The 15,676-nt window shown below is 43.1% G+C and overlaps 1 protein-coding gene across 4 annotated transcripts in view; it reads left to right on the forward strand.

Moving 5' to 3' along the window:
- Positions 1 to 15,676, forward strand: part of MAD1L1 (mitotic arrest deficient 1 like 1) — a 349,790-nt gene that overhangs the window by 157,284 nt on the left and 176,830 nt on the right. For 3 of the 4 annotated variants that reach the window (XM_035339410.1, XM_035339411.1, XM_035339412.1), the window contains one exon: positions 12,598 to 12,654. In XM_035339410.1, the coding sequence (XP_035195301.1) occupies positions 12,598 to 12,654 (57 nt within the window). Of the gene's footprint in view, positions 1 to 7,995; positions 8,020 to 12,597; positions 12,655 to 15,676 lie in introns of those variants that run through there. The other variant, XM_035339413.1, reaches the window with a different exon arrangement.

Genomic DNA, 15,676 nt, shown 5'->3' on the forward strand with positions numbered 1-15,676 from the left:
CAAATGATTAAGCAATAACAAGAAAAACAACCCAAAAACTTGCTGTTTCCTTCAAATGCTTGCTTTGAATTTGCTGCCTATTTATAGATCATTCATTGAAGCCATGGTGGCAGTCAATTAGAAATGTAGTGAATCCTTTTTTCAAGAGTGTGCCAAGGGAGGATCCTTTTAGTTGGTTTGCTTTTTTTTTTTTTCTTTTCCCAATGATTTTTGCTGAAGCTTTTATACTGTGCTTAAATCCCGTTGGGATTTGTTTACTTTGAATATATTCTCAAACAAAAGTGGAAAGGTTTTGCTCCTATTCAAGGAGGTTTAGGGGAGCATGACCAATGCTGTGCAAGCATGCCTGATTTTATCTGAGGGTGGTAAAAATGTATTTCACACAAATTTTCCTTCTAGTTTTCATCTTAGAGGGATTTTTTTTACTTTTTCAATGGAAGGACAGTCTCTTGGTAGAAATACTGTTATCCCTCTTTTTTTTGCCCCTATGAGTCATACGACCTTAGGCAAATTCTGCCACTCAATCCTATCCTGCTTATAGAACAACAATGATGCAGTACAATATTATAATTGTAAATTGTGATTGCTTCTGTAGCCTTGCAGAGGACGCAGGATCCTTGTGCTTTGGTTTGTCCTTCCGTTGAACAGCGTTGGTGCTAATCATCTTCGGTGCCTTCTGGAGAAGTGTAGTAAGTTTGTGCTGGCATATCCCAAACAGTGAGGCAGGAGTTGTGGGTGAGGCACAAGCACATCACAGGTGAGATGCTGCATGACACCTACATTGATAAGCTCGGCTGGACTTTTGCTGAGTCCATGAGACATGCTGAGGTGTGGAGTGTTGGCAGGTTTTTTGAAGTGAAGCTTGTCTGCAAGGAGGCTGGAAACCACGGATTCATGCAGTACCTGGAGATGGAAGCACTAATGTTCTTCTGCAAGGGTAGGGGCTCGTTGTTGTGGGTAGGTATTTGTTGGGAATTGAAAGTTTTTTTTGTAATGCTGTGTATTACTGGTAATCAGTAAGGTTGTTTTTGCTTTTCTAGAATAAATTTAGAAAACAAATACTGTTTCAAATTGAGTCTCTAAAGGGTGCTGGATTTGTCAGAGCCGCTGTAAAATGGTTTTAGCAGCCACTACCTGTGCAAGCTTTTAAAACTTTTTGGATTTAAATTTTTAATTTTTTTTGCTCCCCTCAATGCTCTGTATTTTTGTGCCATGGTAGCCTGGCAGGACTACCAGAAGAAGGCACTTTCTTCTGGGGGCTGGCCCAGAGAACAGGTCTAAAAGTCCAAGAGAAATTCCTGCTTGGCCTCGAAGTGTGAGTATACCTTCTGCCTTGCAAAGGAGAATCTCTAGTAACCTTACCTTGCTCCCAGTGCTGTGCAGACAACCCATGAAAATCAACATGCGGGACAAAAGCAGAGAATTATGCTATTCATTTTTTAATCTCACCGCCTGTGATACAACTTGATTCCTACTCTGTGCCCTCCTAGGTCAGTCGCATTTTGAGCAGCCGTCAGAGCAGATCAGCTGTGCTAAGCACACCGTGACATTTGGAAAACCCTGTCTGGAACAGGAATCGAGCAGTGTGCTTCTGCTAATTACCAGTGCTACCTTTAAAGTGTAATGTCTACCTTATTAAGCAAAAGCCAGCCACATGCCCAGACTAGAGACTGGAAATATGCTCGCACCAGAGAAGACAGGTCCTAAACAAACACAGCAAAGGTAATACAAGCGTTGCTTCGTCAGAGCAAACATTGCACAACCCTGTCTGGAGGGTGAATGTTGTTTCCTAGCAACTTTCAAGAGTGTTTCAAATTTGTGTGAGACCCTCTGAGATTTAGGCACTTTACCCACGATTCTGCTGGATGCCAAAAATATGCTGGCTGTAATTTCACAAGCCTTTCTTTCAAGGGCAATGCTGCCTTAAACCTTTCCCTGACCTTCATTTGAGCTAGCACAACCTGTGCAGTAGTACAGAGAACCAGGATGACATCAAACTAAATGAAAATTAACCCAGAAGAAAAAAAAAAAAGTTTTTAACATGGATCTTCGCTTCTTTGGTGGTGGTTGCTGGCTGGGAATCTCACAGTGGTTGCATTAGGAAGTGTGCTGCGTGTCTGAGGGGTGCTGCTGGGAGTGTGTTGCGTGGATTAGCAGTGAGAAGTGGTTGGGATCAGACCCATAGCACATACACATCATAACAGGCATCTTTTTGGAACTGACACTCTGCATTGCCAGCTGCCAAACAGCCTTGGGCAGCTTGGAGGAAGGTGCTGCCAGTCAGTCCTTAGGGGTGCTGTGGTCAGTACGAGTTGTTCAGTAGCCTTGTTTTAATAGTCAAAAGATTTAGCACAGCTAAAGTGGCTGTGATATTAGGAGACTATAAAACAAGTGTGCTGCTTTTGAGTTTTGGATGCTCTGTTTCATCCAGCTACAGACCTTCAGGCTGGGGTCTAATCCATGCACAAAACCCTTTTATAACTCATAAGCAGATATTGATGTTTCTCTTAAATGATACTGGCCACCCCCATGTCTCCAGAAGCATTGCCACCTCTCGGCTATGGTGCTGTAGAGACCCCTCCTTCTTGGCAAGCAAGAGGATTGTCCAGGTATTCAGCTGTCAGCCCCCTGAAAAGAGAATGCTGCGTTACGTCGATGGACTGACAATATCTCTTTATCCATTGAAATTAAAAGTGACACAATCACATAAATCATGGTAACAACACTGTATGCAAACACAGTGCCTGGCTTCAGAGTAGTTAGGAGATGGCAGTGAATTGGGGTGAATACCCTTATTCTTGACTTTGAGAAGTGCACTGACAATGAATCATTCTTAGTGATGAGATACAGCAGTGCTGACTCATCGGGCTGAAATTAGAAGGGCTTTTTTAGGTGGAGATATGTAATTCCACCATTTTTTCTGATGAATGGATAAGAGTGAACATTTTTGTTAGCTAATTTACAGACTTCATCAACTAAATGTCATTTCTTTTCCCCTAGCTGTCAAACCTAGCTGGAGGCAACTGACAGAGGGAGAGCCTAGATCCAGGGAGGTGGCACTGGAAAAAATGTTCCGTGTAGGATGACTGGCAGAAGATTTCACAATTTGGTAGAGATGTTGGCAGTCATATTGCTACCACTTCTAGTTTTTGAGATTCTCTTTTGATTTGGCGTGTGCTAATGTTTGCTTTCATTAGGGTAGGGGTTTTGAAGCCTGAAATCATTCTGCTGGTAATCTAAAGGAGGACAAAAAAAAGTTGTCATTGAAACTTTGCCAGAAAATTACAAACAAATGCACAAACAACTGTTACTCTCTTCCCCAGCCACCTTTGTCTTTACATCTAATAGCAAAGGATTCTGTCCCCGTTAGCTCCCGTGTTTTCTGCTTTGTAGTCTCTAGCACAGCTTCCCAGTGCAGGAAGGGCTGATGCAACCTGAAGAAAACATTGTGCTCGCTGGATCCCAGAATGACTTACAGTACCTGTTTTAAGATCACTGAAACAGTGATGGTGAGACTGATTCCCAGAGACCCTACGTTCATTTCAGAATCTGGTGCTGGGATCTTTCCATTTCGGCTTTAGAGAGTTGATTACCGCACAGTAAAATTAATTCTGTTCAGTGTTCTCCAAAGGATTTGCATTCCTCTTCATCCCTGTGGAATGCCCTGATGCTCACCTGTTGTGGTGTAACCTGGCCGGCAGCTAAACACCACACCGCCGTTCGCTCACTCTTCCCCCTCCCTCTCTGGGATGGGGGAGAGAAACGGGAAAGTGAAGCCTGTGGGTTGAGATAAAGACAGTTTATTAAGATAGGGAATAATAATAATAATATGTACAAACAAGTGATGCACAATGCAATTGCTCACCACCCGCTGACCGATGCCCAGCCCATCCCCAAGAAGCCGGCCGCAGTCCTTGACTTGGTGTAAGCACTGCTCTGCAACAAGTAAAACATCAGCATGTTATCAGCACTCTTCTCATTGTAATCCAAAACATAGCACCCTACCAGCTACTAGGAGGAAAAATAACTCTGTCCTAACTGAAACCAGGACATCACCTAATGCTTTTTTTACACTAATAGCTGAATAATCTGGTTTACTTCTGGCAAGAGATTTGTGATCATCCCTGAAAGAGAGATTCTGTGCCAGGTTATCTTCCTACTCTTGGGTTAGAAACGTTGCTAGGGGAGCAGCAAAAGAGAAGGGACTCCCTGCGAAGATTGTGTGTACTCAGCTGCTTCTCTGAGGTAGGAATATTTGTGAGCCTACAAGGAGAATATTAGTAGCAGAGGCTTCTCTGATGGGTGTTCCAGTGATGCGGAATGATTCCTTTGGAGAGTCCATCAGCATCTGGGAGTCACCGGTGTGTGTCCAGGAGATGCTCTACTGGCTGACTGCAGAGTGCTGGAAGCAATTGGCTTGGCAGAGTTTCATCAGTCAGGCTGCCCTTTGCTGTTGAGGAAGCAGCTGCATGCTCGCATTTCTGTTTGGCAATGTGTGCTCTCCCTAGGGGCTGCGGCACCATTTGATTAGGACAGAGGAAAGCAGACCTATCGCAAATATGTATTATATTGCAGCAGAGCTTTGTTAATCTTTTGGTCTCTGTGTTCTGCCTTAGGAAGGTACTGAGTGAAAACGCCAAGGAAAGCCAGGAGGAAAGGAGTTGCTCAGCTGTTGCACCTGAGTCTTGCCTCAACCTCTGTTGCAGTTCACAGAGTAAAATCAACAAATGCATGCTGCTGTTTAGAGATGTTTGCAAACCTGACACTTCTTGACACATGAAAAATCTAGCAACACCTGAGCTCCTTATTTTCCTCCCTACCTGCTTCCCTGTGTTTCAGTCTGGCGTAGGATGCTCTGATCTCCGGGGACTCATCCTTTCCTGCATATAACATCATTTTGCCATTTCCCCAGCGTGCTTCGGTACTGTGTTCCTTAAACAACGGTGTTCGCCCGAGAGATGATGTGAACAGTGTTGATGGAGTAGATTTTAAGAGGTTCAGGCTGTTTCTCCGAGTTCTGTATTTTATTGCAGTTGTGAAGGTGACCTTTGCTTTGAGGATCACGGAGATTTGGGTACCGCCACCTCTGGGTGCAGAGGTGCTGAGTTGTGCATTTAATGTGGTGCTTAATCCTTTTAGTGCCTGAGCGGTGTGGACCATCCTGTTCTGCGTCAATGATAGCACCTTGCGCTCAGAGATTACCTTCTGGCCGAAGATATTGGATGGTTTTACAGAGTGAATATTATCTTTGCATTAGGGGGGTGAGCAGGAAGGGAGTTTTGGAGAGTTTAGCAATTTGCCCCAGGCGTCCCAGCAATTGTTAGGCAGAGTGGGAACAAAAGCCAGGTCTCTGCTGCAGAGAACTATGCAGCTTGCTTTGAGGTAGGTTGAGTGACTTGCCAGGAATAAAAATGTGGGTATTTTTTTGTTGTTGTTTGGAATTGTATCTTGCATCAGTTGTTTCACAGTGGCTTTGTTTGCACCCCTTTCTCATAGCTCAACCAGTGAGAATTTGGTGTGATTTCATTATAATAAACCTCCTGTCGAGCATTCCTGATGTTACTAAGTGACTGTCCCTCTCCAAACAAAACAGAAGAAGAGGGATTGGTCTGTCCTTGGGACTTTAGAGCAAGAGAAAGATTTGGTTATTATCTCTTTGTCCAGTAAATCTTGATAGCGTGTTTGACAGGAGCTCATATCTTGCAGATGTCTTCCCTGTATCTTCAGTAATTATAAGTATGACTTCAGCACTTTTTCAATTTGCAGTATCATTTTTTGTTTAGCACCCTACAGTCTTTGCTTTACTCATACTTCATTTTGTTCACCAGCTGCTTTTTGTCTCTCACTTGGGGGCGGCATTTCACTGCTGCACATCCAATCCAGTAGGAGACTGGTTCTCCGACAGGCAGCAGCTCTTGCTTTTTTGATGGAAATCACCCTTCACTGCTCCGCACGGAGCAGTAGCCTTCGGTCCCTGGGTGTTGCAGTTTGTGATCTGGTGCCGAGGAGCACAAGTCCTTGGAGATACAGGGACATCTTCTTACAGCCATTCCGATTTCGTGTGTTTTATGGCCTTGCTTGGGGTAAATTCAGAACAACTAAATCACATTGAAAACCATATAAGCAGTGGCCTGAGACACATACTTTTTGTTGTGCTCTAAGCCTATCCATATGAGATAAATTATGTCAGTAAGTAACGGTCTCTGTTTTGCCTTTGCAACATTTCTAAAACTCAGTGTCACTTCATTGTATACTAAATTTATGAAAAGCTTTCTGAAGTCGTTGGGAATTTTCCCCTCCACCTTTGCACTAACTGGCAGCTGCCACCTACCTCCAGTCCAGCTCCTGTAAAATAACATGGTGGCTGTGAGGCTTCTGAGCCAATACCAACCGTTATTTGTAGCTGTTATTTCCCACTTTATCCAGGATGTGCATTAGATTTTAAAACCAGGAGAATTTTCTTGAGAACAGCTGAAATGAATCCATAAAGCAGCACGGAGTTACGTAGCAATGTCTGATACGAAACTGTCCTACTGATTGTCATCTCAAATGATGGCATTTTGCGAAAGATCGGTAAATTCTCCTACAAAGCATCAAAACAGTGGTTTAAATTAGAAATGACCATTTAACCCCGTGTAATTTTGAAGTGCACTTTAGAGCTGCTAGAACAATGCTGTGCCGCTACCAATCTGCGGTAATGGGGCGCTAATGGGCTGAAGGCGGCAGGTATTGGCCCCGTGATAGAAACGAACAGATAGCTTTAAAGTAAAAACAGGCAAATGCACGCCTCAACTGGTGGAAGTTGAATCCCATGGGTAAGATTTCAGATTGAACACTAATGAAAATTTCATTTCAGCTCTCACAATGTTTTAATATGCAGGTTCGCAGTATGCAAATAAACTGAAGTCTGACTGCAAGTGGCTGAGTTACTTCTGTCACAGTCTGCCACCCCCATGAGTAAGCTGTCTGTGGCTTTTTTTTTTGAAATCAAAGTTTTCCTCCTGTTTTCACTACAAGCCAGAATCTTGTAACATATCTATGTGTGTCTCTAGTGAGAGAATTAGGGATTCCAACCATCTCTTCAAAGCATTTTCATGGCATCCCTCTGTTGTTCCATGCAATTCATAAGTGCGGTACACAGAGCTATATGTTTTAAAATTTGTGATTGAATTCCGAGCGTTACGATCGGTGCTTTCCTTATCAGAGTCATCCTGGGAGTGCAGCCATGTTTTGGGGTTTCCTTCCGTGTTTCAGCTGCAGCTTTGATGTAGATAATTCTACCTGCATCCCCTGAATCTGATGGAAAGAGGTGGTGATGTGCTTTTTTTCCCCCTCCTTCCCCAGCTTATGCCTTCAGATAAGATTTGCTGGCTTGGGTCGTGTTGTAGGTCTCCTCACACTAGCCACACACTAAGGCCATCTAGTCTGAGATTATTGGGCATGTTAGGATGTGCACGGTTCCATATTTCTGTGATTGGAAGCAGATACATCCTTGTACATTTAAATTGTGTGCTAACTTTGTTGAAGAGGAGAGGCAAGAACTTATCTTAGGAGGTAATTAATTTGAAATAGCTATTAATTAACATTATACCTAAATTTGCCAGTCATCACACTTGACTTGAATTTGCACACAACTGTTGCATATCAAATACTGCTACGGATAGCTTGGGCTTTGGCAGGCTGTGAGAACGCCATGCTTTGCAGCTGCGCTACAGCTCTGCCAGGCTGACCCTCCTCCTCTTCCCCCATGCCTGCCCTCCCAGCACGTGCCTTCCCTTCTGGAGACCCACAGCTTGGATTTATAGCTGTGCAAGCACGGCCCAGGAATAGGCGGCTGTGTATATTCACAGGCATTTCACTCTTGTGGGAAAGAATAAAAATGACTGGTTTTAATTTGAGGCACTGAAAGTGCTGCGCGTTTCTCTCCCTTGCAAAGTACCTGCATTGTCTTGGTGTGATGTTAAGATAATCATGCTTTCTGATGAAAGCAGACGACTGAAATGATGTTTCGTAATGAAGGTTGTTTTGATTTATTCCCTGTATGCAGCACACATAATTTTGCTTCCATAACTCTTTGAAGCAAGCTTTAATTTTGTGTCTTTCGTTGTTGCTGCTACTGTGCTGTGCCATACCTATGAGCTATTTAACGTGCAGCATAGAGGAGTACATTAATGCAGGTCCACAAAGAGAGCGCTTCGATTTGCTAATTGCTTGTAGAGCGGCGGGTATTGTTGTGGAGAGAACGACCACTCATTAGAGACCGAGCAGCTCATTTTTTATGACAAGTGAGTCCCGTCTGAGCTGCTTGCCTGTCGGCCAGGGCAGTTGGCTCACGTTCAGCCCCCGGAGTGGGGCATGGGGCTGCTGATGCTGCTGCCACCTGCATTGGGATCGCTGGTTTGCCTTGGTTTCATCCCCAAGACCCTCTCTGAGCAGCCTCCCTCAGCATCGCCGGAGCTGGGAGAGCACAGCTCCCGACCCCTTTGCTTCCCTCCTGCACACCTGCTGTTTTCCTGTGTTTGTATTTACATTAGAAGTGTGAAATACAGTGGAAATAGCTACAATTGGAAGGTATAGGGGATTAATTATTGATGAAGGGAAGCAAGCTAAGCAATTCAGAAATGTCTCCTTGGGAGCTGAATCAGTTCCTCTCCTTGGAAACTGCTCCTGCTCCTTCCAGCCCCAGCTGCTGTATCCTGGCAAAGCAGGAGCACAGGTTATCTTTCCTTCCCTGCCGCTCTCTTTTGAGGATGACAGCAGCGCTGACAGTAGATTAGACTGTGTTGTCATGTAAGATGAATGTTTTGAATTGACAAACCCTGTTTGTTTGGAGGCTTAAAGTAATTGACCGAATACTTCAGAGGATTTTTTTTTTCTGCTTATGCTACTTATTTGATTTTCTTTACCTGTTTGTGCTGCCTTCTGTGGGCAAATCGTCCTTTACATGTATTTGTATATTTGATTCTTAAACTCGGCATCTGTTTGCTTATCAGATTTCTTAATGCTTGAGCTCAGTGATCCATGGGAATTTAACGTGTATTAAGTAACATGAAATTCCTTGGAGCTTTAAGATGACTTCTGTGCATATCCTGAAAATGCAACACAAGTTTTTCTTACTGAGAGACTCCTGAGACACCAAGGTAAACATGTTCAAGCTAAAAGCAGGTAAAACAGAGTGGAGCCACATGTACATAGACCATTGCATTTGCCAGCACACAGCTCAGAGATGGGCCTGGCAAACTGCTCCAGCATCTGCCGCAGAGAACGCTCCCCACCTGCCTGAGAGTGAAGGACCCTCACGTGCCGGCTCCCTCCCTGCCCACTTGCAGTTCCTCAAGCTCATTGCTCATGTGCTCTCTGGCTGCAAGTGGGCAGAGAGTATTGAACTGAGAAATCCACCAGTTAATTCCTGGAAAGATAAATTATAAGAAGCAATGTAGCAATATTTCTTTCAGGTCCTTCCAAGGCTGCCCAGCGGTGCCGGGGCTCAGCGCACCGTCCTGCACCATGCCAGAGCCCTCTGCAGCTCCTTCCTTAAAGTGCTGCGGTGGCTGGCAGCTCCTCCAAGGCACTCTGATTAAGTGAGGTGTGGGGAGAAGTTCAGAGCCTGATTTCTTCTTCATAATTAAAAATGCGTGCATCTGTCATGCTGCTGGTGATTAGGTTGTATTTTCTTGTGGCCTAGTAGGAATATGGCAGTGAATCACTTTGCAAGCAGCTGTCCTCTAACAGCTGAGCTAGGTTCAATATTTGATTTAAGCTAATAAAAAGTCCGGGGTAGGGCTAATGTTTACAAACTGGATGTGATAAAGCATTCAGATCATCTGTTTCACAGGCAGGCAAGAGCAGGCGCCGGGGACCCCAGTGCTTCCAGCCCCGGGGCGCGAGCTGCTGTGCTGGCAGGGTTCCTGTGCGGGGCTGCGAGCGCCTCAGCCGGGCTCAGCTGTGCTGGAGGAGCCTCCTCCTCTGCAGCTGTGGGTCACATTGCAATGGCTCACAAGGCATTAAATATGTCCCTTTTGCTCTTCTGTGCGAGTTGTAGTCAAACCATACATTTAAGAATCTTTTAATCTTCATAAATCATTTCTTCTAGCAATCTAGTAAGCTTAGTTGCTGTTCTCTGAATTCCCACTAGTTCAGCTACTTTTCCCTTTGAAATGAGCTGCCTAGAAATAAATGCAATGAAGAAAACCTACTCTGTGATTTAATTCTTATCTGATTGCTTCTCCAAATCATATTGATCTGCCATTAGCAAGCTGCAGTTTTGGACTTGCTGTCCAGGTTTGCCTCTAGGTGTCTGTTGGCGTAACAGCTTGACAGGTTTGTATTTGGTTATTTTCCCCGAGACATATTATATTTAAGTTAAATTATGGACTATTTCCTGCTCGTATTTCTCATTTCTCTCATCCCTTTGTATTATTTCTTTCCTGTCCAAAAGATTTTGCAGCCTCTTTCTGAAGTAAAATATACGAGGCTTTTTTCTGTCCTTTTTTTCCTGGATTTTATCAACACCTTGTACTTTCAGACATTCTTATGCTATCTAGTTAAATGGGTTCCTAGGGTGCTATTGTCTTGATATTTTAAAGAAAAATATTTCCTCCATGAAGGTGATCCAAGCTCTGAACAGGTTGCTCAGAGATGCTTTGGAATTTGTTTCCTTGGAGAAAGGCAGAACTCAGCTGAGCATCCTGGTGTAGCTGACCCTGCTCCAAGCAGGGCATTGACCTGGCCTCTTCCAGCCTAAATTACACCTCGATTCTGTAGAACTCTGTACTGTCTAACAGGAGATTGAACAGAAAATTAGCCCACGAATTTAGGAGTGGTAACTATGGTAAGCAAATACGTAATTCTCCACAGCTCGTTGCATCTATTTCAGAATAGTAGTTCCCATTTAAAGGTCATATACATCTTCATATAGATAAGGCTAATAAAAATGCAGAGAAGTCAAGATTTTTTTTAATCAAAATTATTCTGTCAGTCTTGGGGTGTTTTGCAAAGGCTACGCCAGCACCTCTTGTAAATAACATCTCTGAGGGGATGTTTTCTAATTCTAATGCTGGTGTAATTCCACCTGATTAAATATTAGTGGGGAAAAAAAGTCTTTCCCAGCTGTCTGCAAATTTCTAGTTACCTGATGTTTCAGCATCAAACTTGGTGATAATTTGTGTTTTTCTTCTTACTTGCTTGTACATGCACTCGGCGTTTGGTTGGGACTGGCATCTCCTGCGGTGTTTAATGAGTGTGTCTCATTTCCTTGTGCCAGGTCCCAGACTTGTATTAAAACCTTTTTCATCTTATTTGAGCGTCTGTTCCTTAAATAATGTCACATCATCCCAGGCCCTACACAGCAAGAATTGGAAACTTTTTCTGTTTGCACTGAGCTCTGGGGACGGGGAGGTTTTGAACTGTTTGGTTGTTTGTTTGTGAAATTAAACTTACGCTGTGCTGAACCCTAAGCCTGTAATTTTTTGTTTGCTTGCATTTCAATGCCGCTGGCCTCCAAAGCTTAATGTTTTCCTTTTCATTGTAATAAACTGCTTGCTGTTTGCCTCTGGTTTGGAAGTAGTACTCAAAAGACCCATTTCATGTGTGGAGAGAGATTGTTAGAGGGGCTCTAAAGGGTTTTAATGAATATCTGCTTGAAATTATCTGAATTAGTTTGCAGGAAGCTTTTTTTTTTTTTTTTAGTTCTTATTGTGTTTGTTTACGTTGTTTAAATTAGTTCCTCTGTCATTAGTTGTGTCTATTTTCTGGGCTTTCTGCTAACTAGAGAAAGGCTGATTGCAGGCTAGCGGAGTGCTGTGAAATAGAAGACGGGAAGAAATTGCACTCGAGTAGTAAATATGCCTTCTCTTAACCATCTCCAAAACACTTTTTTTTTTTTTTTTAATTCTTTCTCAAGAATTAAACAAAACTCTGTGAAAGCTCTTCTGAGTCAGGTTCCCATTACTCCAGAAATTATGAAGGGGTAACATAAGCTATTTCCGCTCAGTTTGAGGTTCCTTGAATTTCAGACTTTCTCACAAACAAACAAACAAACAAACCACTTTGCATTGAATCTTTCTCACAGGCTTTTCTTGGTATTCTACCACAACTGTAGAGACTGCTAAAATCAGCCACGTGCCTCAAAACTTCAACAAAACATTTTCTTTGAAGTTCCCTTCACATCCCCTCTTCTTTCAGGAGTTTTGGGCAGGCATCTTCTTTCTCTGACATTAAGCACAGGAGAAAGAATTAGATGGGTTTTAGACCATTCTCCACAACTTCAACAGAAATAGAGAGGAAGCACAGTTCTCTGACTGGACCATCAGACTGAAATTTGGGCTCTAACCCAGTGGGTCTCCTCTTTACAATAAACCTGCTCTTTCTCGTGTCTGTAGACCGCAGGCTCTTTGGGACAGGATTGTCTCATGTAATGGGTTGCTCATAGGACATAACAAGACCCAGCACTTAAAATGCCTTTTCAGTGCAGTGAAAATCATGTTGTGACTTTTATGGTTTGAGGGCGGGGGGAAAAGAATGCAGTCATATTAAAATTCTGAAATATGTCCCAGACTTCATTTTCTATTAATTTACTTATTTTTTTTTGTCTTGAAGGCTCAGCTGTCTCAAGTTCTGGAAGAAGTGGGGAATCACAAACAAAGAGCAGAGATGGTAAGTGTTCATTTTTTTTAATGCTTTACAGTAACATATGCAAAGTTCAGTGCCTTTGAACAGTGGATCAGTTCCAAATATTCAGCTCTGAACAGCGAATAAACACTTTAGAAGTTTGTATCACCCTTGCTGGTCTTGGCATTGTTTGTCTCTGCGGTTATCTGGAGCAAGCATTGGATGAGATCTAGTGATCTGCCATCCTCTTTTGTTGGCAATTTGCCTTTTTTTGTTTGTTTTTTTGTTACCAGTTCTCGATCAGAAGGAAGCATTTAATTTCATACTGAATTAACTGCTTACTTTGGGGGCCTTTGATTCAGTCTCAAGTGTGCAAAGGACAAGCAGATGAGATGCGACAATTACTACAAACTAGTATTTTACAACGCCTGTTAATTTTCTGCTGGTTTTGTCTTTTTTATTGGCAGTTCCCTTAAGAACCAAAAGTAATAGAAGCCACAAAACCAGGCAGTAGGGAGGTTTATATGTTGTTTCATGACTGTTGTGTATGATTCTTCATATTCAGCATTAAACTGAGGTGTCAGCATTAAACTGGTTTGTGAACCAATGTTTTTGCTGATGGGTGTGTTGCAGGATTCCTGCGACTTTTCCAGTCACAAGAAAAACATGAGCAGTATCCCAGATATAGATGCTCATTCTCTAAATATATTTTACGTTGGGTTACATTTGGTACTAATTAAAAGCTGGGCATACACCATGGCTACTAAGTAAGTGATAAACAGATTTTTGCTCTGAAAACCAAATGCTAAACAACAGTGCTAACACTAGGCTTTAGTCTTCTGCTTGACTCTGCTAAGGCGCAGAAGGTCAGAACTGCTGTGCCCTTGCTGTTCTATTACTAGGGTGCCATACATCTGAGAGTTTCTTTTTTTTTCCTTTGTCTGCGGTCCCCCATGTTGTTTCAACAGCAGATTTGCATTAATGGGAGCGTTAATTGACTCTGGGTCTGGGGTGGTCTTGCAACGTGGGCAAACATTTTTGTATGCTCAGTTACTTTCTGTGGTGATGTGTGATATGTCCAAAGAAAACAGAATTAATCCTATTTACTATCTGATCTCGTTACACACTGCCTTGTTACAGTTTTAAAGTCTATACAATCAACTTTGTATTGTGCTCACTGGACATATCAGAGGATAAATTTGCTGTTACGTTTTAAATGTTCTGATGCTCATTTTCTGAAAGCATTTCAAAGTTTTTCTTTTTGGCTCATTAAGCCTGGGGTTTGAGTTACTTGTTTGTCTTCAAAAGCTTGTCGTATTAAACAAGCTAGCAGAGAGCTGGAGAAACTGGGGCTTGCAGTGTTAAAGCATTAATTGGTGTTGTGCATCATCCATCAGCAGAGGATAAAGAAGCAGTCAGTGTTCAGTGCCTATTCCCAAGGGTTACTTGGTGGAAAACTGCAGGTCTTATGATCTTCGTTGTAAGGCTTACATCAATCTCACAACGAGCAGGCTGTATTCGGTAGTGCTCTAGACTATGGTTTGCAGATTTTGAGGTGTGGGCTTTATTCAGCATTTTGAATTTTGTTCAGTAAATACAAGAAAATTGCTTCAAACAGAGAGAGATTGCTTTTCCTCTTTTCCCTTGAGAGGGAAAAAATGACAGTAGATAGCTCCTTCTTTTCACTGGTGGCAGATGGTTCTCCTCCATCCCCCAGTGAAACCTCCCTGGTAGGGAAAATGTGTCACTTCTCCTCTTCTGCAGTGTGAGGGGTGGCAGAGGTCTGTCCCCTTTGGTTGGGGCCATTCCATTCCCCTCCTGCCTCCAGGCTCCAGCCATTATACTGGCAGCCTCGCTCTCCTCCTTGCCATTGAACAAAAAATTTCCTTTTTTTTTTTTTTTTTTTTTTTTTTTTTCCCTCTGTCCAGATCAGTGTCTCACCTGGATGGCCTTATTTTCAGACTCACTCAAAGCTGGCACTTCAGCACTTCTTTGCCTGATTTGGATTCCTGGCGTCTCTCCTTTTTCATTCCTCTCCCAATTTTTCACCTGTGATCCACTTCTTGCTGGTTTGATGTTAAGCCGCCGTGGCTGGGAGGATGCAGAAAAGCTCTTCCTGCTCTGGGTGCTGACAGATGTGGATATTGCTTTTCATCAGCCACTCTACAAACAGGCTTATGGCTCTAAGAGAAAAGGAATAAACACCTGTCAGGTGCTATCGTACAGTCTGATGGGCCTTTGGGCTGCTTCGGGGATAAACCTCTGTAGAGGTGACATCTCTGCTGCCACCCTGAAGAGTGCTGCTGGCTTTCCTATCTTCCCCAGAGCACTGGAAATGAATTAACATGCTCTGGGGCTAGGGAACTAGCTGGTCGGATCTCGTCAATGAGTTTGTTCGGGCTTCTTGTATGCAGCGGGGAGCATCTCAGATGCCCTGGTAAATCATTCTTCGCAGAGCAATATTTAAAAGTGAAATATCTGTAGGATAAATCTGTTAGGATTGTGGCCTCACAAGATGGCATCTGCATTTGTTGCCCTTGGTTGGAGAGGGCCCTATTTCACAGAATTGTGCCCGTGGGACAACAGGAGACAAACCTGTGCTAGAGGAGAGCAGGACGGGGCTTGCAGCACGCGCTGCCACTCAGTACTGCAGCACACCGTTCCGTTGCTTGTCAGCTAAAAGTGAGCTGACTACCAGAAGGAAAAAAAAAGAAATGTAAATGTCTTCAGCTAATTGCAGTTGACAAGACAAAGGCAGTTTGACTTTCCAGTATTAATTAGCAAACCCATACTAATTAGCTTGTATAAGCACAATTCATGCTTCTTTCCCTAAATGCAATTAATATTGCAACTGAAGACGTCTCTGGGCTGTGCCGCTGTATCATTAACATACTTTACCCTAATTAGACACGGCCAGTAGTGGCTGGAGAAATGAGTTTGTGATTACAACCATAAAAAATCCTCTAATATTTTATATCCTTCAGGGAACTTGAACCTAGAATTTATTTTTTGATTTAAGAAAAATTACCCTTATCGTTGCGCTGTGTAATTATAACAACGAATCTTT

Source organism: Oxyura jamaicensis, chromosome 14 (genome assembly GCF_011077185.1).
Source record: "Oxyura jamaicensis isolate SHBP4307 breed ruddy duck chromosome 14, BPBGC_Ojam_1.0, whole genome shotgun sequence".
Classification (NCBI taxonomy): Eukaryota; Metazoa; Chordata; class Aves; order Anseriformes; family Anatidae; genus Oxyura; species Oxyura jamaicensis.